The 27,403-nt window shown below is 45.3% G+C and overlaps 1 protein-coding gene across 2 annotated transcripts; it reads right to left on the reverse strand.

Annotated features, from left to right (window-relative positions):
- On the reverse strand, positions 1-27,222 carry LOC111160531 (URB2 ribosome biogenesis 2 homolog (S. cerevisiae)). 2 transcript variants are annotated; one of them, XM_022523696.1, is made up of 11 exons: positions 27,106-27,222; positions 26,480-26,685; positions 24,053-24,191; positions 22,210-22,386; positions 17,151-20,472; positions 13,831-13,991; positions 11,832-11,942; positions 9,787-10,029; positions 6,979-7,066; positions 4,203-4,342; positions 1-480 (listed from the first exon to the last, which is right to left on the reverse strand). In XM_022523696.1, exons 3-11 carry the CDS (start codon positions 24,176-24,178, stop codon positions 283-285), a joined length of 4,566 nt encoding a protein of 1,521 aa, XP_022379404.1. In that variant the 5' UTR covers positions 24,179-24,191; positions 26,480-26,685; positions 27,106-27,222; the 3' UTR covers positions 1-282. The 2 variants fall into 2 exon arrangements, with proteins under 2 accessions (XP_022379404.1, XP_022379405.1); XM_022523697.1 differs by lacking the exon at positions 11,832-11,942.
- Between the last annotated feature and the right edge of the window lie 181 nt (positions 27,223-27,403).

Below are 27,403 nucleotides of genomic sequence, written 5' to 3' on the forward strand. Positions count from 1 at the left end.
TGAGAGACATTCGGCAATCTTTTTATTCAATTCACCTTATTCTGGAGTCAATTATCAGGATTCCATTTGTAATACATATGGCTTAAAAAAATATGTTAAAAAATATTCATTGTGAAAAACATAGCTATCGAAGACAGTATATACGACATAAAGCCCAGAGTGTATTCCGCATATCCCAACGTCACAAATTAGAACACCTCCGGTCCCCCTTCCCCAGCTCTTTCAGACTGGAGGGCCAGAGCCACTGGGCAGTACGGCCGGCAGCGCTTCCAGAAGACAGCCTCAGGCCATGTATCTTCTCTCTCCTTCGTGTTTTGCCTTGTGATATTTCACATAATCATTGTGCAGCTCCTTAAAGATGTCTCTCACCCCCGGCTGCAGGGAGACCCGCAGGAACTGGACATCCGGCTCAATGCAGAGGTCCAGGATGAGGTAAATGCCCTCCTGCAGAAGGCCCTTCACCGCAGGATACAAGGTGACCTGTGAAAGGAGGACACGCCGTCTGTGAGAGCAAACACAGACCAGGCCCTTGGAAGACCTGACAAGGAGTATGAAGTTCGCCCCTCAACTTGAGAAAAGACATCCCTTTTAAACTATCCCTTTGCACAGAAATAAATATTCCTATCTTCAAAATCTGTATTTTAGGAAAATAAAAGCCAACTTGAGTGACAAAACCCTGGAATGAAACCTCACAAAATCACAGGGGGAGCTTTGCTATTCGGTGAATGATGCCTACCCGGGACATTTAAAAACCGATCTTTAAACTTACAAATCGTATGAGAGCCACTTGCACATTGTGCCAAGTTCTTCACCACGACCAGTCGCCCAGGAAGTTGCACTAACATGGGACAATGGCAGCAATGTTCACTATGGGACTGACAGCCCCCCACCCCCGGCAAGGCAGGTGGCCGGGCGGGCTGCAACACTCCGCAAACTGATCACTGACAGGCTGTCTTGGTAATTAGGTCACGTCACAGCCAAACAGATCATGTGTGACGTATGATGACACTTAACCCATCAACAACAGCTCAATGGGACCTGAATTTCCAACTGCCCCCGAATGGCTGAACCACTTCTTGAGCCTCGAGATGCCTTTCTTCCCTGAACTTCTGGGTTAACGAAAATCTGGGGCACAGCAGGAGTGGGCAGTCTGGCTCCAACGTGGCTGCACCGGCTGCTGCGCCCACGCTTTCAGATCAGAGGTTCACACTGTCTAGACAAAGAGGCCGGCGGAGCAGACTCTACTCACATCTGCCACGACCACTGCGGCTGCAGCCGAACCTCGCACTGAACCTCCGGACACTCCAGGAACTGAAACCAAAGAGCAACTGGACAGTCCGGGCAGGCAGGCCTGGGATTTGGCAGATTCTTTATTAACATCTTAATGGCCTAAAAGCGTGAGAGCCCCTCCGAAAGCACACAGCTTCTGGGGAGGATATATGGTATTCACTCAGAGAAGTCTGATTCACCAAAGCAACTGCTGGGAGGACAGTTTGTTTCTGTCGCTACGATGGTGTTTTTCAAAGTTGCCGTCATTTTCACAGGACAGCTCAAAAAACTTCTGACAATCATCTTAAGTTTTACTGTTTATAGATGATAAGAACACTTGAGAACGGACAGTAGAACTGTCCGTGATTTCAGTGGAAAGCATTAGAAGGAAGGAAAAACAAAAGAAGTCCTGAATCTTACCAGCCGGGTGAGGACCCTGTAAGTGGACCACCCATCTATTCCTCTCATCAGCACTCACTAAACAGATAATTCCACCTCCAGAAGCAGAGGTGAACGAACTGTCCCAGCGACAGAACGAGAGCCGAGCCCACCAGTCGGAGGCCACGGCCCACGCACTCCACCACCCCCTCACCCAGGGGCTCCTTAGCCAAAGGACAGCACCGAGCACACAGCCCTGCTGGGTCACTGGAAGGCCGGCCACGTCTGGTCTACACAACCACTGCGCCTCTTTGTGTTTCAGCCCACTTATTCATAAAACAAGTGGAAAGAATTCAGTTTCTATGACATTAAGATCACTGACCTCTGAATGAAAATATCTCTAGGTGGCTAAAGGGACCTTATGCAGAATAGGCAGAACAAACTATTTACTCCAGGCTGTCAACATAGACAGATGGAAGTCTGATCTATGGATAAAAGAGACCAGTGACCGTCATTTCCCCTGGCACATCCCCACTATGACACATTACTGCACAGACGGTCCAAGGTCTGCGTGTCCTTCCTGACACGGCCTCACCAGGTCACCGCCAGACCTTCACCGATACCCATTCCACAGGACTACCAGGGGAATGCAAAGGAGATTCATTGAGCTGTGCTCGCTATCTAGCATTTAATTAAACTTATAAATGTCTTTCTGCTCTGGAAACATTCTCAGTAGGAGCCTCTAATACATATGGAATATTTTCTTCATTACTGAGTTAAAAAACAAATGAAAGATAAAACACAGACTCTTGCCAACAAATTCTGGGATGCTACAGCCTTAGATAATTCCCAAGGCCTTTGGCTTTCAAGATTAAAAATTTAAAAAAAATAACTGAGAAGCATAAATTAGACATGAATAATGAAGCCAGGAAACCAGAAACTTTTCATAAAATAAATCTCAGAATAATAATTAGTGATTTAAGGGTTCAAATTATCCCCTCCCTTCTTGGCCCTTAGTTAAATGATATTACTATCTCTCATTTTATTTTTCACGGAAACACAAAATAATGCCAGCTTTTCTTTCAGCAAAGGCTTACATATCAATGACTTGAGTGCCTGTGAAATATCAAGATTCTATAAAAATGCTAAGAAATTCCAAGGAAACCAAACACAAAGCCCAACATTCATTCAAAGGCTGACTTGAAGAGGTCTCACATGTTGCTCCCACTCCTCCGCACACCGTGCCTGGTGAGGACCCCATGCACACCCATGGGGTGGGCTGCGTCCTACAGCGCCCCTCCACCTCCCTACCCCAGCCCCATCTCAAATACAGCCAAGTGCCCACCCACATGACAGGCATCCCCACTGGCTGAGATGAGTGGGGCCAGCGTGTTCGAAAATTATTTAATAGTTATAGATTCATCCTGAAACAGGGTCAGAATGAAAATGGATGCAACACCAGATTTTCTGAGAAAGCTCATTCAGCCCAATCTCCCTTGAGAAATCTCTTAGTGTAACAAGTTTACCAGGGTTCTAACATTATTCTTACAAGATTTACAAAGGGAGGCTATTCTATGGAGAGCAATATAAACAAGGCAGATGTATATATCTACGCCTGCAAAAGTATATACACACAGAAACACACTGTACTTTAAGCCTCTGACATTCAATTTAAACCAAGGAAGATAGGAAGTCTTCACAGGTCACACAGGGTCTTGTGGAATTTTGGAAATAACATGCTAACAGTCCAAAGTGAGCCCAGCGCTGATGAATTAACTGTCTAGAATATTAAGTCAAAAAGTCAGATTAGGGGCACCTGGGTGGCTCAGTGGGTTAAAGCCTCTGCCTTTGGCTCAGGTCATAATCTCAGGGTCCTAGGATCGAGGCCTACATCGGGCTCCCTGCTCAGCAGGGAGCCTGCTTCCCCCTCTCTCTCTCTGCCTGCCTCTCTGCCTACTTGTGATCTTTGTCAAATAAATAAATAAAATCTTTAAAACAAACAAAAAAAAAAGTCAGATTAAATATGACAAAGGTTCTTTCACTTAATGGAACTGAAGGAATCTGCCAGTATCTCTACCACGTCATCTCCTTTGAGTGTCTGAAGCAGCTGACTCACACACATGATGTGCTGCGAGAGGATAAACCCAGGAACCCCTGCTGTTGGGGGTCCCAAGACCCTTCTTCCTCATCACCATTAAGCCCGGCCCTAGCAGAACTCCTGTTCTTGAATGTGGGAAGCATTTCAGCTTGCTCATTACTCAAGAAACTGACCAAAACAGGCCCTGCTTGTGCTGCAGCAGGAATGGGGACAGCTAGCAGTCACAGAGCGCCTTCTAGGTACCAGGCACCACCAGCCCTTTGAATGTTGCCTCACTCAGTGGTTCTGGTAACCCTGCAGGGCTGCTGCAGAACCTTGCAGATGGGCAGGACAGTCTGCTACGATGCAGGCTTGGGACCATCAAGACCAAGACATCACTTGCCACTATGGCTGAGAGGCCCTGCTACAAAGGACTACAAATGAAAGCACCTGGTGAAAGGGAGCGAGCTCCGTTTACCTTCTGCACCTCTGTGACGTAGTGGGCCACCATAAAGGGGGAAAACACCGTGAACTCTTCAGCCCGAGCTGCAATGTGGCTGTACATCCTTTCCACCAGGCGGGCACACTCGAGGACCACTGACAGATCATCTGTGCTTCCTAAAGGAGTAAAGTTTTGCCAAACTGATTAGTCCAAGACCCATCAGTTTAACCCATCTAGCTTTATACGTTTACTATAGCTGAAAATTATTCAAGTCTTCCCTTTTTTCCAGGCTCCTTAATCGGCTTATTTCACAGACAGAATGAGAGAGAGATATTAGGTCCAAATATTTATCTCTATTACAAAAGAGAAAACACTTAAAATACTCAAGTACATGTGTTTTTTTAGGAGTCTAGAAGAATCGAAAATTTTAAGATGAAATCTGATTGCTATTGTATTTTTTTTTAAGGTGGAGGTCTATAAGAAAGGTTTAAATTGGAAAACTATCTTTAAAAAACATGGTTTTTGGCAACGTATAACTTTAAAAATAAGAAGACCTAATTATGCCTTTCCCTCCTTATGTTTCAGAGATCATGTAGACAGAGAGATATAAGACTCAGCTACCAATACTAGATAATCTTCCTATTTTCCCAGATTTACTTCCTATTTCCTGGTTCTGTCCACCTTAAAGTGCTCGGACCACTCAAGGCCTTCTTTAAAAACTCCTCTAAAGGATTCCAATGGCCTAGAATGGCCCTGAGGCCCTGGTCACACCCCCGTTCCCCTAGGCCGTCACAGCAGAGCCGGTGGGGAACCCCAGTACAGGCCAGAGCACCTTCCCCAGTTTTCATTCGGCATAGAAATACACCCATTTTTGTAAAATTCCAGAAACTGCAAACAAATCTACAGTGACAAAAAGCAGATCAGAGGTTGGCTGGGGCTGCGGCCAGAATGGGAAGAGGCTATGAGAGGACTCTCCTGGGGATGATGTGAACGTTCTGTTTTTTGACTGCGGAGACGGCTTCCTGCATGAATTTACCTATCAAAACTCATTCAAACTGTATTAACAGATGTGGTTTGTTACACATACTTTAGGATTCAATAAGCTTCAGTTTTAAAATGCACAATGTCTTTTCTTTAAACCTTGAATGTACAAACATGTTACATATATGCATTTTTCCAGATACAATAAAGTTTTATGAAATGATGAAAATCTCAAACATTCACGGGGCATTTCAACAGCCAAGTACTTTAGCAAAGCACTGGAATATCTACCATGTTCCATCTCTTCCCTCGTCAGAGTGCTCAGCGCACATGAGCAGTTCAGGGGCTGCCTGGCGGTTATGACAGTTCGTGGGTGTTTACGAAGAGTGCGCTGGACCCAACAAGAAAAGGGTAAATAGTTAAAACTCTGCTCAGTTAAGTTCTGAACATGTCAGAGAAACGAGTCTTGGCTGACCAGAGATAACTGAGCTGCACCGAGATGGACACAGCAGAGTCACGCTCGTGAAACATGCCCCGACACTCCCTCAGAACACACGACAAAGGACACACTGTGTCACGGGACACACCTGTGTCGGTGTGTGACAAGGGCTCTGCTCCCCTACTGCTCAGCAAGGGCTGGATCGGGGCCTTCCCTACCCTGCCACTTCCCATCTCCTGTCCAGGCAGACATCGCTAGTAAAACAGGGGTTCTTCTTGCTGAGCTCAGACAGGGCGACGGCCTTAGGGGCCTCAACACAACACTACAGCCAGCCACCACCAACTGACCGAGGCTAGCTTGGGAGATGGAACCTGTGTTCCTACCCTGCGCCTAAACATAGTCACAATTGTACACTGACACCAACATTATATCACTCTGCAGCAGGCCCGGGAGAAAGCAAAAGACCTTAATGTGCCACTGACTGATCTCAAAACCAGGCACAATAATTTGGGAATTACAGTCCAGTGTTAACTATACCTTTTCTCTTTTCTCAATAGTTACTTGGTTTCAGTAGCGTAAATCACAAGTCTGAACCCATCAAAGTGGTTCCCCTGGGGTAGGGGAGGGGGGGACTGAGCACCACTCATATGTTTCTAGTTAGTCCAGAACTGCTGCCACACGGTCTTCCCAGACGCCCTCCAAGTTGAGTCATAAAGTCCTCCTTATTGGTCCCAGAGCATTCTGTCAGGTACCACACCATGCAAATTTGAAGTAGTGCAATATAGACCACCTCAATCTATATGCAAATTTTTAAATAATGAGACTCTCCCCCAAATTAGAAATTCAGCAAGGATCAACAACCTTCAAGGCTGAAAACAAGCTGCACACATAATTTATGCTATCACCATATGGCAGTTCACTTCATTGGTAAACACACACAACCTTGCCAAGATAAGGCTGAAATGATGACTTGCCAGACGTCACCCCTTTTATAAAATAAAATAGCTCTGTAACTACCTGTTCTTTTTTAACTTCCCCATCAAACTAGGAACTCCTTTAGGGCAAGAACGGAACTGTAGTCACTTTCTGTCCCCTCTACGTGAGAATAAACATTTCTTAAATGTAGGTACTTTTGTCCCCCCCAGGAAAAGAACTATTTCAATTAGGAGATCATAAGCTCAGTCATTGTTTTGAACATAGCAAAAAAAAAAAAAAAAAAGGAAACACAGCTTGAAATTTTTAGAAAATTATTTTAGGTATTCATTTAATGATCTGAACATTTCTTACTTAGACTCAACTGGGTGGTTTTATTTTCTGTAACATATGAGGCTGGAGACATCACAAGACAAACACATTTGAAATCACGTATCTGATACTGTTACTTTGAATTACCTTTGTCTTTCTGCCTCCCTTCGTGCATGACCGAATACACCAATCTATTAAAACAGTTCAAGAAAGAAGGAATGGCTTTCAGCATTACCTGTAATAAAAATAGGCAAAAGAATATAAAAACATATTATTGTTTGTTTCAAGTTCTACTTTATTTTTTTAAACATTTTCTATTTAAACTTAATTAACATATAACGTATTATTTGTTTCAGAGGTAATGCCTGTGATTCATCAGTCATATAATACCCAGTGCTCATTACATCACATGCGCTCCTTAATGTCCATCCCCCAGTTATCCCACCCCTTCACCCTCCCTGCCCTCCAGCAACCCTCAGTTTGTTTCCCATGATCAAGAGTCTCTTACAGTTTGTCTCTACTTCAAAGGAGTGCATGTTTATTTCCTTCCTAACTGTATCTAGCAGGATGTTCAAAACAGCATGGCAACTTCTTTTTGCCTGAATTTTCTAGGGAAATAGCTCACTCATCTTACTGGACTCTTTAATATTTGTTTTAATGGTTTGGGAAAGAGCTTATAACTTTAGGAATCTAATGGAGTGATCTCAGCTTAGAATTGCTTAATCTGTTACTCTAAATCGTTAGTGCATTCTAGAAATGGGTAGAAATAAGTAACAGAAGCAACAGTAACAACATATTTAAGTGTAACAGGTATTAGAAAGAGGTTACATAAAACAAACCCATTTAAAAGAAGGACCCAAACTTCTCAATTTTTAGTGATGAAAAGTTCTGGCTAGAACTTTATTTTAAAGATTGACATGAAAATTTTAAAATATGCTTCTTTTATATGCAATCACCTTTTAGATCGTGATCGAAACAACACACTACCCAATAAAGCAGCCATGAGCTACATGAGGCTACTTAAACTTAAATCAATTAACATTCAGTTCCTAGTCCTACAGCTCCTGGACCACATTTCAAGACATGAGTGGCCTGTGATTACTGTGCGGACAACACAGACATAAAACACATCCAACAGTGCTTTAAAGATCTACTGGCCAGTCCTGCTCTTTTCTCAGAATTCTTAGAATGAATAAAGACTAAATCAAGAGTTGAGATTTTTTCATTTGGTATAATTTATCCAACAGAATTCTTGATAGCATTAACATCCCGTTCTTTACATCAAATTACCGACATCCACAGCATGCTCTGAAAAAACTCATTTTTACAAAAGTATTCCAGAGTTTCATCAAATTTCCCAAGGACCCCTCGTAAGCCTCTACTATCGTATTGATTAAAGGTACACAAATCCAGAGCCAGACTACTTGAGTTTACACCCTGGCTTAATATGGCACCAGCTGATTGTTCTGCTGGGTACGCTGGCTGAGCTGACCTCATGCTACCCCCTTTAGATTTACCTAAGCAGATCGTAGCCTGGTGCTTCTATCAACTCAACTATGCACAGGGCCAATAGTGTGATCATGCACTACATAGGGCCCCCATCCCCCCCACTCTAACCCACAGGCAGTGAGTAGTAGGTGGTTATCAGTCAAACCATTCTCCACTGCAATACCATGTCATTATTCCTGTCGATTTTCTCCTTTCATCAAACGGTCTAATTCTGCTAAATGGTCATTTGTCAATGGTTCTGCAGGAAACTCCCACAGTTTTCTAACATTACTTTCATCAGCTGCATGGAATCCTGCATCTTTCTGCAAGATGGGCAATTTTGGCTTGTAATTGATATGTATTGCATTTATATGGTATGGCCACATAAAAATTTAACAATCTGGGGCGCCTGGGTGGCTCAGTGGGTTAAGCCGCTGCCTTCGGCTCGGGTCATGATCCCAGGTCCTGGGTTCAAGCCCCACATCGGGCTTTCTGCTCAGCGGGGAACCTGCTTCCTCCTCTCTCTCTGCCTGCCTCTCTGCCTACTTGTGATTTCTCTCTGTCAAATAAATAAATAAAATCTTTAAAAAAGAAAAAAAAATTTAACAATCAGCAAAGACTGAAAACAAAGATGCTCACAAGATTAGGCAGGGTCAAAGGCCCTGCAGTAAGGCCCAATGTCATGAGTGCTTAGTTTACCAGACAATAAAATATTTTAAAAATGGCGCTGCAGTCAGGTTACTAACCTGAGAACATTAAAACACTTAAAAATATATGGATGTGCCTGTGTATACATGTATATATCTTATTTATGACTTCCTATGCATCACATGCACAGCAGTGGTGCAATGGAAAGAACCCAGACCAAAGAATCAACAGCCCTGAAGCTAAGATTTAGACCCAGCTGGGTGACAATGGTGAAATCACACAACAGCTCTGAGCCACAGGTTCTTTATCAATAAGATGGACGACCATCTACTCTACAGACTTACTGTAGGGGTAAAACGAGACACATAGCAAACTTTCAACAGATGGTGGCTGAACTAGAATCTTTTCTGTAGGACAATTATTCCCACTCAGTTTAATTTCAAAGGCAGCATACTATAAAACTGGAACTCAGGAAGCCTCACTCCCTACACGCATCTGAGTTATAAACCCACGAAGACATCTAAGCAAGTCAGTGAGATTAGAATGTGTGGTCTGCAAAAACAGAACAATTTGCAATGAGCATCCTTAAATAGCTAGTATACAAACACTGTCTAAGTGTCAGACCCGACAAAGATGAAACTCACTCAACCACGCTGATGTAAGGATCAAACATTTTTGTGCTAGAGAAACCACTATGACCCTGGAAATTACTGGAACCAAAACGTTTGCTTAGCAAATCACTGTTTTTCTTATCCTCTAATAGTAAAGCTCTGCTGCCACTGTCCTGCAGGCTGAAACTACCCCGCTCCTCCTTCTCACCTTCGGATGACACTGAAGGATGGAGAAGAGCACGTTGTGCACCCGCAGGAAGATGCTCCCATACTCAGAGGGCTTCAGGTGGTCCAAAGGGACCGTCAGCAGGATGCTGAAGGCCAGGCTGACGTGATGTGGGTTGCGGATGGTCTCCTCCCCCTGTCGCAGCAGTGCCGCCAGGACGTCCAAAATAGGCCCCACCACTGCCAGGGGCACAGGCTGCTCCTGACAAGCCTCTCGGTTTAGCAGCTACAGGAAAAGAAAGAATAAAGAAAAGAAAATGAAGGCGATTCTCTAAAGAAAGAATATAAAAACTGAAGTAGACAGAAGTAAGAACTGAAGTGATGGAGGTAAGAATGTCCAAAAGGTCTGGATGCGGTCAGAAGACACTTTGAAGAGACAAGGAGGCCAGCGTTCAATCTCTGAAGGCAACCTACTATGGACTTGGCCATTCTGGTCCATGCTTTTTGTTGGACTCCTCAACCACGAAGAGAAATAACTTCTTACAAGAGTTGACCCATCCAACTTCTCAGAACAGGAAAACTTCATCAGATATCAGACATACATAACAATATCTTCCCAAAAATACCATTAGTTGTAAATATCTATCATTGAAGTTCATTTGTTACATTTCTTAAAAATCAGCTCTAGAGGCGCCCGGGTGGCTCAGTCGTTAAGCTGTGCCTTAGGCTCAGGTCATGATCCCAGGATCCTGGGATAGAGCCCTGCGCTGGGCTCCTTGCTCAGCAGGGAGCCTGCTCCTCCCTCTGCCTGCTGCTCCCCCTACTTGTGCTCCCTATCTCTCTGTCAAATAAATAAACAAAACCTTAAAAAGAAAATCAGCTCTAATTAAGATGTTCAATTACTATTCTAGAGAATGAAGAGAACAAGCTCAAAATGAGGGCTAGCTCAAAGTTCTACCCACCTAACCTGGGAGAGCTCACCTGTTACCCGCATCCTCAGGCTGCAGCTGGAAACAGCAGCTCTGGTGTGGCCTGCTGGGGCCTTCACACCACTCCCGTGGTCTGGGGTCTCCCACTGTGCTGACTTCAAGCTATGAGATCTACTTTTACATTTAATCTGTGTGGTTTCTTCCTAGTGTTTCTATTAACACAGCCCTACTGTGCATACCACCAACACTGATTGCGTATCACATGAGTCCCGCTCCCTCCCTCCCCCACTCCCTGCACTCTTCCTCCTGACACCTGCTACACACACCAGGGAAGGATGAGATTCATCCACTAATGCAGGATTCCCAGGAAAACAACAAAGCAACAGAACAGAATAGGAGGGAACATTACGTCTACTCTTCAGATCCTTCTGCCCTGGGAAGATGCTAATCCAGGGCAATTCTCTCAGGTAGCACAAGAGAATTACGGCTGATAATGATCGTAAAATCGATACTGATCTTTTGAACCCAAGTGCAAGAATACTGACTGGAGACTCTCCGGATGACAGAAACACTTGAGACAGTCCCCATCAAAATGAAGTTTTTGTGCGAGTGAAACAAAGTCATGCGGCTGCCATGTATATCCACCAAGTGCCAAAAGCTAACAATTGGGTGGGATTATAACAATAATCTACCTGCGACATTACTGTCCCGCTCTATAAAGCCATTCCTTTCTCACTGTATCATAGATTTTGAATGTGCACAACCCCCCTACAAATGAACAAATGCACTAAACTAACCACAGCATTTTGTGGGGACCAAAAAAAGCACCAGAATTCCTTCTCATCTACTTTCAACAGGCTTCCAAGGGAACCCATCTTATCACTGCACGCCTGTTACGGCCTGCCTAATGCTTCCCGGGCTTGACACCCCTTCACACCACCTCTCCACCACATCTGGAGCCGACACCAGTATCTGCAGACACAAAAGCACACACACGGACAGGATAGCATCTTGCCGCCACCATCTTCAAGCCGCAGTGCCCAGAAAACTACTCTGCATAAAACCAGAGATGGCAGAAGCCAAAATGCGGCCTTTTGTCTGTAGAGGGACGGGGTGATAAGATGAACTGAGACGCAGGGCACAGCCTAGGGGTACTCACAGTGAGAGCCGTGATTATCTGGGGGCACGCACACCAGAACAGACTCGCTTTCTCTCCACCGAGTGTGCATTTCAGAAGCAACTTGGTCAGTGTAACAGCTGACAGAATGGCCTAAGAGAAAAGGGACAAAAACTTAGCAGAAATAGCCAGCTCTCTCTTAAGAAGTCCATCTTGGGAAGAAACCCAGTCACTGGTGCTGAAAAGAGGAGCAGAACCCATTAGAACCGTGGTGTCAGGTCACAGACAAGCCCTGGTTTGGGCTCAAGACTGAGGGAGAGGTCCCTTCCACCACCAGGCAGCCAGAAAATAAATGCGTAAGATGAGCAGAACTGTGGCCAAGGGAAGGTCTTTTCAGCAGCATCTCACTAAACCAAGCATGCAAATGTGCCAGGATAGTGGAAGAAAAGAAGGCCACAAACGGACACAGCAACCTAATTACAGAGATCCCAACTTGTCAAGGCAGTGTGGAAAGAGGCAGCAAGCTATTACTTAACCTACGAAAGAAAACCATATGCTTGTGGGTAACAGGAGAAGCCAGGGGAAAACATGGACAAAGTCAAACAACTAGATGAGGTGCTATGATTGCAAGTGAGGATTTTAAACCATGAGGAAGAAACTATGTGGGAAGGGAACTCACTTTGTTGAGTACCTGTGTCATTAAACATCTAACACTATGCTGGCACCTGATACCATCAATTTCAGCCCAATACCAGCCCTTCCGCCCCTAACCCTGCAGCCCCACAACCCATGCAATTCTGGCCTCAGCCCTCTGCTCTCAGCTTCTTTCCCATCTCTCCCTCCCTGACTAGCAATTCCCCTACCTACACTCCCTCCCCCAACCCCAGGCAGCTCGGCCCTGTCTCCTGAGGTGGGGGCTCACTTTCCTGCCTACCTGTAGGACCTGTATACCCACATAAGGCCTGCATATGGTGCCTTCCTTGCTGTCTACCTCTCACACCCACACAACCTCTGCCCTGCTGTGCATAAACGCCCTCCTCATCTCCATAGCAACATCCCCCATCCAAATCCTCTCCAGCTCTGAACGCTCAGGATCCAGCCTCGCCTCCTCCACACCTTCTGACTGACTGGTTTAAATAGAAATCCACAGTGAGGCCTTCTCAAAGCTGGGTCCCAACCATGCTGCAAATGCACACAATGAAAACTTCCAGAGAGAAGGGCAAGTACCGTGGGCAATGAGCTCTGGTAGCTCTGGTCCAGCTCGGGCTTCTTGCTCACATACAGGAGATGTGAGTTTTCCCTGCTGCCCCTCTGTGGCCTCAATTACCCTCTCTAGCTCTCCTCCCATCCAAATCAAAACCCAAGCTTGAACGCTGATTATACCCTCAAGAAGCCACTCATGGGGCAGAGAAAGCTCAGAACCAGAAGACGTGGCCTGCATTGCTGGCTCCAAGATACTTAGCTCTGTAACATTCTTCCTCCTGTGCTAGCAGGGACGTCTGACCAGTCCAGCGCACAGGGCTGCTTAGCAGACCAAACTCCAGCACGTAAGCTCCGTAGAGAGGCTCTCCAAAATATGCAATGCCAGATGCAAATACAGGGCATTATTACCAACTACCAAACATACTAAGGTGCAAAGGACCGCAGGGCAGCTTGCTAATCGGACTGATTCTCAAACAGGATCAGGGTGAAGTGACCAAGTCAAGTAAAATTTTTAAAGTATGATGAGAGATATCTTACACATAGGATAAACAGAGTCCATCTCTTTTTACATATTGATAATTATAAGTATGCAATAAACTTAGTACTAAACTTCATATAATAAACACTCATAGTTTAGATGTGAAAAAGTTCCTCTTTAAAGAATAAGGGCCCCTTACACTAAAGCCCCAGGCCTCTTCACATGCCAGGACTACGTTCATAAACCCCCCTTGGGGTTTGATCTTGTGTGTTTAAATTTAGGGGTGACATCACATCTCAAATAAGTTTTCCCATTTGAGCTATCATTTATGTGCCTGCCGTACCAGGGAAGAGTACACACCTGCAGATTGGCTTTCCACATGTTACTGATGTCCAATCCTTGGAGAATACACCGCATCATCATCCTAAAGTCCTCTGTGGTCCCAGCTTCTAACATCTGGGTGAGTAAGGCTCCCAAATCAGGTTCGATATCCTGAATTACCTCAACCGGAACTGCAGGATCTGTGTGGAAAAGAAACCAAAATTGCTAAGATAAGATAAAAAGGGGGCAGGTCAAATATACTAGAATAACCACATGATAAATGGGGCCCCAGCCCTTGAAAGTCATGATCTGAGAGGCCTGGAGATACTCGTGGAGCAAGCAAAGAAGGCGGGGCCCGTGCCACAGAGCGGCAGTGTCCTCGTGCACACAGCTGACCTGTGCACAGTGCACACACACAGCACAGGGAAGGGGCGAGCCTGAGAGGATGACGACAGTGGTCCACAGTGCTGAACGCTGGACTATGGGACACGGATGACTGCTACTTTCTCTATACTTTCTTCTACTTTCCTTGTACAGATGTACCTTGCTGACAGGACAGGGCCAGTTCCAGACCACCACAAGGACGCAAATGTTGCAATAAAATGAATCAAATGAAGTTTTGGGTTATCCAGCGCAGATAAAAGCTTTATTTACACTACACCGTGGCCTATTGAGTGTATGACAGCATCACATCCAAAAAAACAATGCACGTACCTTAATTTAAAAATACTTTCTTGCTAAAAAATGCTAACCGCCATCTAGCTGTGAGTCTTAATCACTGATCACAAATCGTCATAACAAAGGTAATAATGAAAAAGTTTGAGATACCGCAAGATTTACCATAATGTTCCTGGAAAAATGGTGCAACAGACTTGCTTGAGCAAGTCTGTCCCAAGCCTTCAAACTAAAAAACAGAGTATCTGTGAAGCTCAATAAAGAAAAGCACAATAAAATGAGGTATGTCCATATTCTTTGGTAAAATCAGTAGGGACACAGGCGTGGCATGGTACGTTGAGAGAGACGGGAGCATTGAAGACCTTAAAAGAGCTCCAAACTTCCAGGGCCTGTCTGCCGCAGGCATCCAGATGTTTCCCACTCGATGCGGGAAAGTCTGCTAATGGCTCCTCCTGGGCCATTCTACCGTCTGCTACCAGCTTACCTTCCCAGCACATTTCAGCCCACAGATTGTTCCACATTGCCAGAGTACCTCCCCATGTCCCAGTCTTTGCTCACTACGTCAGCACTGGGGGGTGGAAGGAACAACAGGATTTGAGAGAGTAAGACCTCAGCCCAGAAGTGTCCTATAAGCTTTAAGATCCTGGACTCATGAGCTCTCATCAGTGAAATGGGCGTAACAGCACTAACTCCCATGGTTGGCAAATAAAGGAAGGAGCACCACACTGTCCACCACTTGGAAGCTCAACATTAGCGCTCCCCACTGTCTCCCCCTACCCTGCCTATCCCTTGAAGGCCACTGCCAACTACTGCTTTGCCTACACAAACTCTCACCCCACAGTCCCCTACTTCTGGTGTACTCGACAGCATTTCACTTTTCTGCAATTTCTGATTTGTGTGAATATCTGTTTACTTGATTAGATAGACCAAAATCAACACTGCACTCAACTCCAGAGTAGAACGTGGTTCCACAAATATAAGAAACATTTGTAAAAATAATCATTTTTTGTGATCGAATTGAAGTTGTCTATTCTATTCTACCATCAGAGAGCATTCCTTACAAATGCTTACTTTTATGCGCTGCAACCTACCTGAAACACCCCTGAGGACACCAGAGGGCCACACTCTGGTTATTCATAGCCACCATAACTCTCCCTCTCCCCACTCAAAGCTTTGGGCCCTCCCCAGTAGGCATTTCTTCCGGACCTCTCACTCTGGTCTTTTCTAGACAAAGTCCAGCAGCTCAAGGGCATGAGGCCTGGACCCAATAGCAACACCTGAGCCTGTGGTCTGCAGGGCAGCCAGGCAGCAAGCCCTCACCGCCACAACTGAGGCCCTGGGGCCAGAGGCATCCGAAGTCCACGGACACAGAGTTAGGACCTAGAGGCCACCTCAAGTCACAAGGACTGGAGGGAAAAAGAAAGACAGAGTATTCTAACAAAGGGGAAGAGAGAGCTTCAGACCATCAGCTGCCATTTCTTAGATCACTCATTTAGGACACCATGAGAGTGTTACTAAAGGACTACATTCTAACCTCCACTAAGGTGAACGCCACTCCCTAGAGGAGCGGCCGACAGAGTAAGGTGGAACACGTGACACCAACGCCTTTTCAGCCAATCCACAGTCAAGGCAGGGATAGAAAGGCTACTGAGAGGGAGACAACAGGAGTGTTATTCCGGCCTTAACACTCCAGCTCTGGCGCTGGCCCAGGCAGCCCGAGCAGCTTTGCTTTCTACAAGGCCCTATTTTCCACTCTTGTATCTGAGGACGACTGCAGCCCCATCTGTGTCTCCCTCCCGCCTGTCATTCGTTCTGAGAACTAGGGACTCCCCAGCCTCACCTCTAGGGATTGTCCTAACTAAGCTCAACCCCTCAGGAACAACCAAAACAAAAAGAAAACAAACCTACACCAACCCGAAACAGTGCTATCTTGAAACAGAGACAAATCTGGCCCACTGGCCTTTGAGCTAAGGGACAGCAGATACTGAACGGTTCTGCACAAAGACGTGGGCTAGGTTTGCAGTCCTGATTGGCTGGCCCAGAAGGATGACATCAGACTAAAAGATCAAGATGACAGCTGAGTTTCTGCCCTATTAGCACCCATAGCCTGATGACGGCCAGGCACCACCCTAAGACCTAGGAGTGGGAGTCTGGCCTTCAAGGAATTTTAGGACATTCCCTGTAAATAAAGTCAGCTGCATTTTTCAAGTTCGCCAATTTTAGGTCTTTAAGTCATTGAAGATGGCACTGAAGATCAAATACAAAAAACCCTACTAAGAAGGATGAAATCATACATGTTGACCATCCAGAGCCAAGACAGATAAAAGCTAAAAAAGATAAGAGTAATAGATTTCAAAACTATAACCTAGAACAATCACCAAAATAAATGAAAAACCACAGTGACAAACAGTACACCTAGAAGGTTACTATCTGTGTACAAAGCAGGACTGTGAGGGTCACTGCTGATCCATGCAGAGAATTCAGATACTAGAAATGAGCTCCTCGGAGCAGACTGGGGGATTGGGGGGGTGGGGGTTTCTCCTGGCTCACCGGCCTGCACCTTCTAAAATGAACACCTGTTCCAAAAGGGTGTGAGGGATGGGGGGCACTCACCTTGCTGGTGGCTTACTAGCTTTTACCAAAAGCTCTACAGCACAGAATTAGCTCAAGAGAAAATACCTTACCTGCAAGAACTTTTCTCACAGAATGAAACATGGAGGTAAAAACAGAATCTTTCTTGGGATGTAGTTCTGGGGCCAAAAAGAACAGAGTTAAAAACCGCAAGGCCGCCTGGAAACACTGTCTATCTCCTGCAAGAGCCGGCAACTCTGAGAGCAGCTGAGAGTAAACACTCTGGTAGAAGGCAGTAAGGGACAGCGGCACCTCGTCTGTCATTGTGGAAATCTCTGTCCTGTGCCTGGAGTGCTGGCCCACATCCGCCTCCAAGAGCGTGCTGACCGACGCGATGAAGACAGGGGGAAGGCACTGGCCCTGGGCCCCCTGTGCCCAGCACTGCTGCAGCATGGCTCCCGTGTGGAGAATGGCCTTCTGCAGCAACTCGCACAGCGCTTCTGGGGCCTCACGCTGCTGCTTCCGCTCTCTGACAAAAGGCCCCAGGACTTGGCACAACTTGGTTAAAGACACCAGAAGGAGGTGCTGGCCCCAAGGATTCTGATTTTTCACCCATTTGCCTGCAATTGCTTCAGTGCACAGTTCACGGAGAAATCCAACGATTTTCCTGAAATTGAGCACCAAGCTGAGCTTCGTCTGGGTGAGCATCTGCATTAGCTGTTCTAAGAATGCCCCTACCACTTGGAGGAATTCCAACCAAGAGGGGTCATCCACGTTAACAAGAAATCTACCACTGGCTTTGAACAATGAGGTCAATGTGATCTCAAATATATCACTAACATACATAATCTTGAGCACTGAGCGAGCACTTTTCCCTCTCTGCAGATAACCGAGAAGCCGATAGCAAGTCGTCAAAAATTTGAGGGTCACTGAAGAGGAGCAAGAGCTCCCCAGCTTGGTGATGGCCAAGGACAGTAACAGAAGAAAATAACGCACGTGATAGGGAGTCAAGAGGCTATCCAGCTGCAGAGTAGAAATAACTTCCAAAAGTCCCAGGATGCTCTCTAATTGTTCTCCCTCCAGCTGAATGGGGAAGTCACTCTTTACCAAGGACAGTAAGTTTTGGGCAATTTCTCCTTTTGGTTCTACACCTTCAGGTCCAACTTTTGCAAATTTGTTTTCCCAAAGAGCCACCACCAGGTGGTCCTTTTCAAAAAGCCAGGGCAGTTGTTCACTGAGAAGACTTGGGTCACTCTGGGCACCAGAACACAAGACGCTAGTACATCCTTCAGTTAGGTACATTAAGAAAGCAGAATGAACGGACTGCATTTCTGGAAAGAGAGGGCTATGGAGGACAGCGCTGGATATTTTTTCAAGCGTGAGGCTTGGCTCTTCCTCTGCTGAGCCTTCCTGGGCTTTGCTCACTGGTAAAGTTCTCAGCAGCACACTGGCCAGAGATCTCACATCATCTGGACTAAGATAGGACATCAAAATTGTGAGATTCGACACAACCAAGTGCCAGTGAGCTACAGGGTATGTGAGTGCACTCACTGTCCCAACCTGGCCATCCCAGGAAGCTGTTGTCCCTCGATTCAAGCTTTCTCTGCCAGAACCAAGGATGTAGGCAGCATCACACTTCAAACTGCGGAGGGCTTCTTCAGACTGGAAACTGGTTTGCATTAAAGTCCTTTTCATTTTCTGCAGGTAGAGCTGTGCTAAGCAGTACCTGCCAAGAGAGTCAAACTGAGCTGTAAACTTTTCTATCTTCTTCCAATGGCACGTTTCAACACCGGGGAGCAACAAGGGCAGGTGTGAGATCTCTACAGCAACATCTGTAAGAGCCCCAGACACAGAGTGATACTGGCTACAGTTTATACTGAGCATGGCATCAACCTGGGCCCAAGTGTAAGAGAGCAGGAGTGCAGAGTCACTGAGCTTCTGTAGCCAGAGCTCAAGCTCTGGGCCTTGGGGATCCAGAAGAAGGTCCAACAGGGGCCTCACAAGCTCTCGGAGCATCCTCTCCATTGTGCATTGCATCCGTCTAATGACGGGCAAAGGGGTGCTGCTGTCCAGACTCCGCATATTGAACATGACGCAGTGCAGCAGAGAGCTCAGGGACAGCGACTTCAAGGCCATGTCGGCATCACCCCGCAAATAAGGTAAGACCGAAGACTGGAACTTCTCCAACATGAGGGACCAAGTGTCCAAGATCTGATTTGGAGGCAAGTCCAGGAGGCACTCGCAGAGCACCCTGGAGGGGCCTGAGGTCAGCACAGGCTGCCTCAGTGCCTCAGCAGCTGGACGACAGATCACTCCCAAAATCTCTTCAAACAACCGCGGCACTTGTCGGAGTTTGACATACGTCTGGAAGACAGTGTGAAGAAGTGCCTCCTGTGCTTTTTTGGTTCGAAAGTCTGTCACTTCTGCATCGATCCAAGCTGAAGCCAACAGGTCATCCAGGTCTGGCTCCAAAATCAAATGATTCAGAGACATCAAAGCCTTGAGGCAGCGGAACCAGGCTGGCACAGATGCTTGGGAGTGGTTTATCAACAGCTCAGCCACACGGCGGTAGAAGTGGAACTGAGCCTCTCCGTGCCGGATCCTATCAGCAGCAATGTTGTAGATATTGTTGTTGGCCACTGAGCTGAGCAGCTGTTCTAGAACCAGGAGTTCTGTGGTCCAATCTGACGCAGCCAGGCCTTTTAGCTGCTCCTCCTGCAGGCGTGAAATCCTCAAGCAGCCAAATAGCCTGGGGAGTACCTGGAAGCAGAGAAGCTGGTTCCCCTCCTTGAAGTAAGAATCGAAAAAGAGCTTATACAGCAAGGCCACTGAGTTGGCTATAACAGCAGCATGAAGGGACGGTTCACAGTAGCCAGCATCTACCAGCCTGGTGATCACAGTGTCCAGAGGAGCTAGAAGATTCTTCATGGCGCCTATCTTCGTGTCACCTTGCTGCTGGTCTAAGAGCTCCTCTTTGTAGGACGAGAGCAACTCGGGCTGAAAAGCTCCACCTCGAAGCATGGCCTCAATCTGACTCCTTACATCCCGGCTCAGCGCCTGCCGCAGCTGACCCTGGCCAGTCTGTGTCCACGTGCCCCCCGAGAGTAAGTGCCTCAGGACCAGGCAGGGCTGGAGCAAGTGCCCAGTCACCTCCCCAAAGGCACGTCTTGGGTTGACTTGCTGTTGCTGGATCAAGAGGTAGTGGCCAAGCGCCAGGTGAATGACCTCGAATAACTGGGCCACCACGGCTCCTTCCGGCTGCCTACAGGCCAGCCAGCACAGCTGGCTCAGCAACGCCACTATCAGCTCCTGTCTGGCCGTGTAGATGACAGCAAGGGCGGGCGTCGAGAGGATGCCCTGGCAGCAGCTCAGCACGGCACACATACTTCTTCGGGATTCCGAAAGAGAGAATTCAGTTATTCTCTCATTTATGATCTGAGCGTTAAGAAAAAAAACTCATTACTGACTCCACACATATACAAGAAAAATACAAGAGAATCAATGAACTCACTCTTTGCACTTATCTTGATGAGAAAGAAATCCCCAGGTTATCACCTCTAAATGAACTTGACATTTGCTTAATGCACCGAGCGAAAGCAGAGTACCTGTTTTAAGTCCTTCCTACATCCATCTCCTACCAACATAAATTCTGAAAAGGGATTAGTGCCTTTGTAATTCTGCTGTCCCTATTTAAAGAGCTCCTGGTTTTTATAAGACTTAAACTCCAAAGATTACTTTTGCTTAGATCCTAAACCTGCAATTCAGCTTAGATGCTACAGATGGATGGACAGTAGGCCTGGGCTATGACCCTGTGGCCCAAAATACATTTTTATAGTCGATTACACTGTTTTTCTATTTCAAAAAACCAAAGCAAAAGGTACTCTTGACAGAGGAAAGCCAATGTTGGCAGTCACTACATACTATACAGCAAACCTAGTCTTCTGTTTCTAAAATTCTGAAATTCAAAAGCGCCAGAAATTATGAGGCCTAGGCAGATTCCAAAATTCACTCATAGGCTAAGCGGCTTGCTCCCCGCCTTACAGTATCCGAGAACCAAATGTATCCTGAGAGCTAAATTATCAGTAGCCCAAAGACACAGGTGCACTTATCTCCATTCAAGTAACTGCTGGCTCTGGAAAAACTGAAATGAAAATGCCAAATACTTAAATGCCAATGTACTACTACAGTGACCATCAATATTTCTGATTATACAAACTCATCTGCCAAATTTTTTCATGTTTGTACCCAATAAGAATAATTTATTCAAAAATCACATGCATACACTACAGTACAAATATCACATGGAAGTATAAAACGTATCTAAATTAAAATATGACATTTAGAAACGTAAAATTTTCTTTCCATACTCCCCAAGGATAAATCAGAATAACCCACTTTGGTGGCCAGTCTATTATTATAAAAAGTAACATACAATTTAGAACACAATTTTAAAAATCACTAATATCTGTGAACCATCAGGCAGCTCAACTATTTAATTTTCTTATTATCAACCTTTACTAATTTTTTCTTTCGGCCTACACACTCCTGTGAGCAAGGCAGAATGAGGGTTAAGAGCACAGGCTTTGCAATCAGGAAAATCTATGTTCATATGCCGGCTCTGCCACTTACTAGTTGTGTGACTTTACACAAGTTAATGAACCCCTTTGTGCCTGGCACACACTAAGCACTCATTATTAGTACTTTCTACTGTCACCAACTACTCTCACAGTATTTCAAAACACTCAGTTTTGACAGTGAAGTTCATAATTCTAATCTGAGACTTCAAAATTGCTTTGACTCAAAAAACGTTGAGGAAATTCCTACTCAGATTTTGGCCTTTGATCTTCCTTTAGGCCAATGACAAAGTGGGGCAGGGAGAGGTAGGGAACACAAAGTAGTAGTATTTGCTGGCAACATTTTCCAATTAAAAGGTAATCAACAACCACTCTATGAAATAGTTCTAGGCTTTCCTTGAACATTAAACAATAGAAAAGGCTTCACACAGCATAAAGCATACCATATGCTTTCAATAAATGTCAGTCATCATTATAATTGCAGTATTATTTCTTTCTCTTCTTCTACCTTGATACTTCCTGCATCTTCAATAAATAACAGAAAATCAACAGAGATGCACGTCACACATACAGGACAACAGGGGAAACAGATAATTACCTTGACCAGGGAAATCTGAAGGTTAATTGTCTTCCCATTCTTGAGGAGATCCTGCAGTTTTTTGCTGTGTAGAATGTTATCTATATAGATCCAAAGCCTTTCAACAATGTCTTCCTTCAGTTCAAGTTTTTTCTTATAAAATGCAATCAATGACTGTCTTGCCCAATCAAGTAGTACCTGAATTTGGAAGAAATAATACTCTAAAAATAAATGAATGTCTTTGCCAAGAAAGATGCTGGACATCTAAAAGGACATTCCATGCGTGGCCATATCTAATTGCCAGGGAAAAGCTGTCCTTTAAAACTTACCTTTGGTAACATTATATAAACATCTCAGTATCTTAAAATGTTTATTATTATAGAATCAATACAAAGAAAGAAAAAGTAATTTTGTCTTCATGTAGGGCCATTTAAATGTTTTAAATGAAACTCTTGTTTCTTCTAACTTTTCTGAAGTTATACTCATTTTCAAAAGTTAGAAGTACAACAATTGCTCAGAACGGCCACAAAATGAATAACGCACACAAGCAAAAACGCAGAGCCAAAAGACAGAGCTTGTGTCCTGGTTTCCCATGTTACATGTACCTTCTAGGTAGGGACATTTACTTCCTCAGAAGACAGAGACAGTCTTCTGCGAAATAATGCACTAGTGCTTTAGGAAAAGAAGGGTCGGTCATACATAGTTTCTATTACTGTGATACATTCCCTTATTTGTAAACACAAGAAAAGGCAGTGAGGCCTCAGCTCAAGCCGCCAGCACTGTCAATAACAGTATCAAAGTGTCAGGTGCTAAAAGGGGAAAAAAGTTCTGAGCATGAGACTGGGTGAGACCTTAATCAAACTGCCACCACCACTTCCCCTTCCATCTCACACTGGTTAGCCGTTGCCTAGTGACTACCAAGCTGCCAAGACGATTCTCAGGTGTAGCAGGTTTAGAGACCACTGGACGTAAGAGTGCTCTGCTCTACATACTGCGCCTCATCATCATCTTAAAAGATGTCATCCACCTGGGACACACTTTGCGTGGTCTTTTTTTTTTTTTTTTTTTTGATTTTTTTTTTTTTTTATTTGTCAGAGATCACAAGCAGGCAGAGGGACAGGCAGAGAGAGAGGAGGAAGCAGGCTCCCCGCTGAGCAGAGAGCCCGATGCGGGGCTTGATCTCAGGACCCTGGGATCATGACCTGAACCGAAGGCAGAGGCTTTAACCCACTGAGCCACCCAGGCGCCCCTTTGCGTGGTCTTGAATACCAGCATATGGGTGTGTGTTAATACAGTATCATAAGCTCAACATCCTGGGGTTTCTAGTGTTCTACAGTTAAGTTTTTCAGGGTTTTTGGTTTTTTTTTGCCAAATAAGCTTGAAAAATGTTAACAAAGAGAAAAGCCTTTCTTGGTTCCTAATCTATTTCTAGAATGGCTTACTACAAATACTGAAGTTTCTCTACTTCCCCTCCTGTCAATTTACCAAATTCAAAGACATTTAACAAAGCACCAACAAGCACTTGCTTATGGAGCAGCAGCCTGGATTTGTCAACAAATGGAGCTACCCAGACTCAGATTCTCATTTCTGTAACTCGATTCCCAACTTGCTCACTTGATTCAAAATATAAGAAATGTTTCCAAATATAAAAGAAATGCTGAGACTTTGTAATAGAAAACTCTGTCAATGAAATACTTAACTCATGCATTTTATTCACTGACGTTACTTTTAACCTGCAACCATGTTTCCTTCCCCAACCTTTTCTTGAATCTTTTTAAATTTTAACTAAATGTCGATATACAATTCATATAAGTGATCATTCTTTTCAGTTGTAAAAATGTTTTAAGTTTCCCGTTACACTTACTTGCTCTTTATTTGGGAGAACGCACTGGTGGGAAATCCAAGCAAAGTGAGCTAGTTTTAGTTTATCTTCCCAAGAAGTTGTCTTGCTTTTGAGCTTAAAGGAAATGCCAGAGTAAACAGCAGCCATTGCTACACTATATCTACAATTTAAAGTGGAAAAAATATATTAAGGTCAAACTCAATAGGCTCCAAAAATGAACATCACGTACACTATTACGCACATAACGTATATTCCTTTAAAAAAAAAAAAAAACAGTGAATTAAAATACCTCAACACAATGGTTGGGTATAAATCTATATATAAGATGCCATAGCCATGCTCGCTTCAGCAGCACATATACTAAAATGCTGTAGCCCATGATCACAGAAATACAAATCAAAACCACAATGAGAACACTTTGCACTGGTCAGAATGGCTAAAATTAACACCTCAGGAAACAACAGATGTTGGCAAGGATGCACAGGAAGGATGCACAGGAAGGAACCCGTTTACACTATTGGTGGGAATGCAAACTTCTAGAGGAGAGTATGGACGTTCCTCAAAAAGTTAAAAATAGAGCTACCCAGCAATTGTACTACCAGGTATTTATCCAAAGGATACAAACATAGTAATTCAAAGGGGCACTTGCACCCCAATTTTTATAGCAGCAAAGTCCACAATAGCCAAACTATGGAAAGAGTCCAGATATCCATAGACAGATGAATGGATAAAGATGTGGTATATAAATAAAAATGGAATATTACTCAGCCATCAAAAAGAACGAGAGCTTGCCATCTGCAAAGACGTGGATGGAAATAGAGGATATTATGCTAAGTGAAAGAAGACAGAGGAAGATAAATACCATATGATTTCACTCACATATGGAATTTAAGAAAGAAAACAGATGAACACAAGGGAAGGGAAGGAAAAATAAAGACAAAAACAGAGAGGGAAGCAAACCATAAAAGACTCTCAACTATAGGAAACAAACAGAGTTGCTGAAGGGGAGGAGGATGGGAGGAATGGAGTAACTGAGTGATGGGTGTTAAGGAGGGCACTTGAAATAATGAGCACTGGGTGTTGAATCAAACTGATGAGTCACTAAATTCTACCTCTGCAACAAATAATACAATATATGTTGATTAAATAGAATTTATTTTTTTTAAGATTTTATTTATTTATTTGTCAGAGAGAGAGAGCAAGAGTGAGCACAAGCAGATAAAGTGGCAGGCAGAGGGAGAAGCAGGCTCCCTGCCGAACAAGGAGCCCGATGTGGGACTTGATCCCAGGACTCTGGGATCATGACCTGAGCTGAAGGCAGCCGCTTAACCAACTGAGCCACCCAGGCGTCCCGATTAAATGGAATTTAAATCAAAAAAATCTTAAATGCTTTAGCCCATGAATTTTTCTGGGGGAAATTCAGACAAAAGTGGGCAGAAGTATTATATAGACATATGTAGGAATATTCCTGCTATGAGGTGACTGTGCAGGAATAAAACTGGGCAAAAATCCTCAAGAGGTGATTGTGAAGAAATACAACCGGGCAAAACCCAAAGCGTTCAAATTATTTGTGAAAGGAGAGTCACATGTGGTTTTAGACTGAAAGTTTCTGCACAAATCATCTGAAATATACTATGCATTAAGAAAAGATCCATTAAATAGTTGAAAGAGAGGGACACCTGGGTGGCTCAGTCGGTTAAGCAGCTGCCCTGGGCTTAAGTCATGATCTGAGAGTCCTGGGATGGAGCCTGGCATCTGGCTCCCTGTTCTGCGGGGAGCCTGCTTTTCCCTCTCCACCCCCACCCCGCTGCTCCTGCTCTCTCTCTCTTTTGCACGTGCTCTCTCTCTAATAAATAACCAGTGTTATAAAAAATTAGTTGAGAGAGAAAAATAAGCAGTATTTGGAAACAGTAATATTTCACCAAGTAAAAAAGAAATAAAGTATAAAACCAGTCCCAAAAGAAATACTGTTGTTTCAGCTGCAACAGTAACTTCCCACTACATTATTCATTTACATATGAGCTTAAGGACATGCACTGCTTCCAAAAAGACTCTACAAAATACAGTTACATAATTGAAACTGTAAAAATAGAGCACAATAACATCGTGAGCAAAGAAAAGCAAGCATACCAACCAGCTGTAATTCTACAAACCTGAAGTAAACAAAGCTTTGAGTTTCCTAAGTCATAATAAAAAGGGGAAATGTATCACATTACGTCATTTTCATTATATAAAAGAAGTTCCTCAAAAGTGAAAATTTTTCAAAATACTGAAATAAAAATATTATATATAAAAACAAAATAGGACAACAAACAAACAAAAAAAATCGGAGTCCCATGATTCTAACATACTATGAAACCAAAAGAATCTGCCAAGGGCTGGATCCCTTTCATTTCTTCAATCTATGGGGCCTGAAATCCTACAGACCGACCTTCGGAACTTACTTACCCTCAATAGGTAATCCTGTAGGGAACGAGCAAGCAGCGCATGCAGGGCGCTAACATTCAGTAGGGCATCCTTCACTGTACTACAGAAAAGAGGAACACTCGAGTGCTGTCAGTTTTCCCATTTTGTCAAAACGTCCAAGACGAGCGCGTTCAACAACTTACTTCTCGATCAGTGTGTCAGGAAACCACCGTACCGGCTACAAAGTACTTAAAAAGTGTTCGCAGAATTGGTTACAAAGACGCCCCAGACAAGCTCACGTTCTGCGCTCGGGGCCCTGCAGAGGTCTCTGCGCCCGGACGTAGTAAGCCCAGCGCCCAACGCAAAACCCCGCCAGTACTCACGCAAAGGGCGCTCACGCGCGGCCACACGGGGCACCCCGCGGAGCAGAAAGCAACCAAGTAACTAGAACCCGCGGAGAGCGGAGAGGAGCGACGGGAGAGGCCGGACCAGCGGCGAGCCCAGGAGGCTCTCCCCAGCGCCTGCTGTCCGCTCGAGGGCCCGCGGCCGGACCGGGGCGGAGGGTCCTCCTCGGTGAAGGGGCTCCCTCCCAGACAGACCCCGGATAGGGACCGCGGGCGGGGGCGCAGCGCCGGCCCCGGGCAGCGGGGCGCTGGGGGTGTGCTCACCTCAGCGCCGGCCCCGGGAAGGGGCTCACCTGGACGCCGTCCTCAGGTAAGGAGCTCCCCTCAGACCCGCCCGGGACAGGGCCGGCGGGCGCGACGGAAGGCGGTGTCCGGGTGAAGGAGCTCACCTGGCGGCCATCCCGCTCGGGGACCGCGGGCGGAGCCGGGGGACTGCGGCGGCGGCGGTGCGGGCTCCCGGGTGCCCCAGCACGTGGGCGCGGCCCCCGCACTCCTTCCGCCCGACGCCGGCGGCGCGGCGGGGCGGGGCGGCGCGCACGCCAGGCATCGCCAGCAGAGCGCC

Source organism: Enhydra lutris, unplaced genomic scaffold (assembly GCF_002288905.1).
Source record: "Enhydra lutris kenyoni isolate GAN:26980312 unplaced genomic scaffold, ASM228890v2 scaffoldscaffold76, whole genome shotgun sequence".
NCBI lineage: Eukaryota > Metazoa > Chordata > Mammalia > Carnivora > Mustelidae > Enhydra > Enhydra lutris.

Excerpts from the sequence above, each read along its gene's own strand:
- LOC111160531 (XM_022523696.1), bottom strand. The coding sequence starts at position 24,178 with ATGGCTGCTGTTTACTCTGGCATTTCCTTTAAGCTCAAAAGCAAGACA. Across the intron at positions 20,473-22,209 it reads TTCAGATTTCCCTGGTCAAG|ATCATAAATGAGAGAATAAC; the intron begins GTAATTATCTGT and ends CTTAACGCTCAG. Across the intron at positions 11,943-13,830 it reads TGTGGAAAGCCAATCTGCAG|GCCATTCTGTCAGCTGTTAC; the intron begins GTGTGTACTCTT and ends CTTTTCTCTTAG.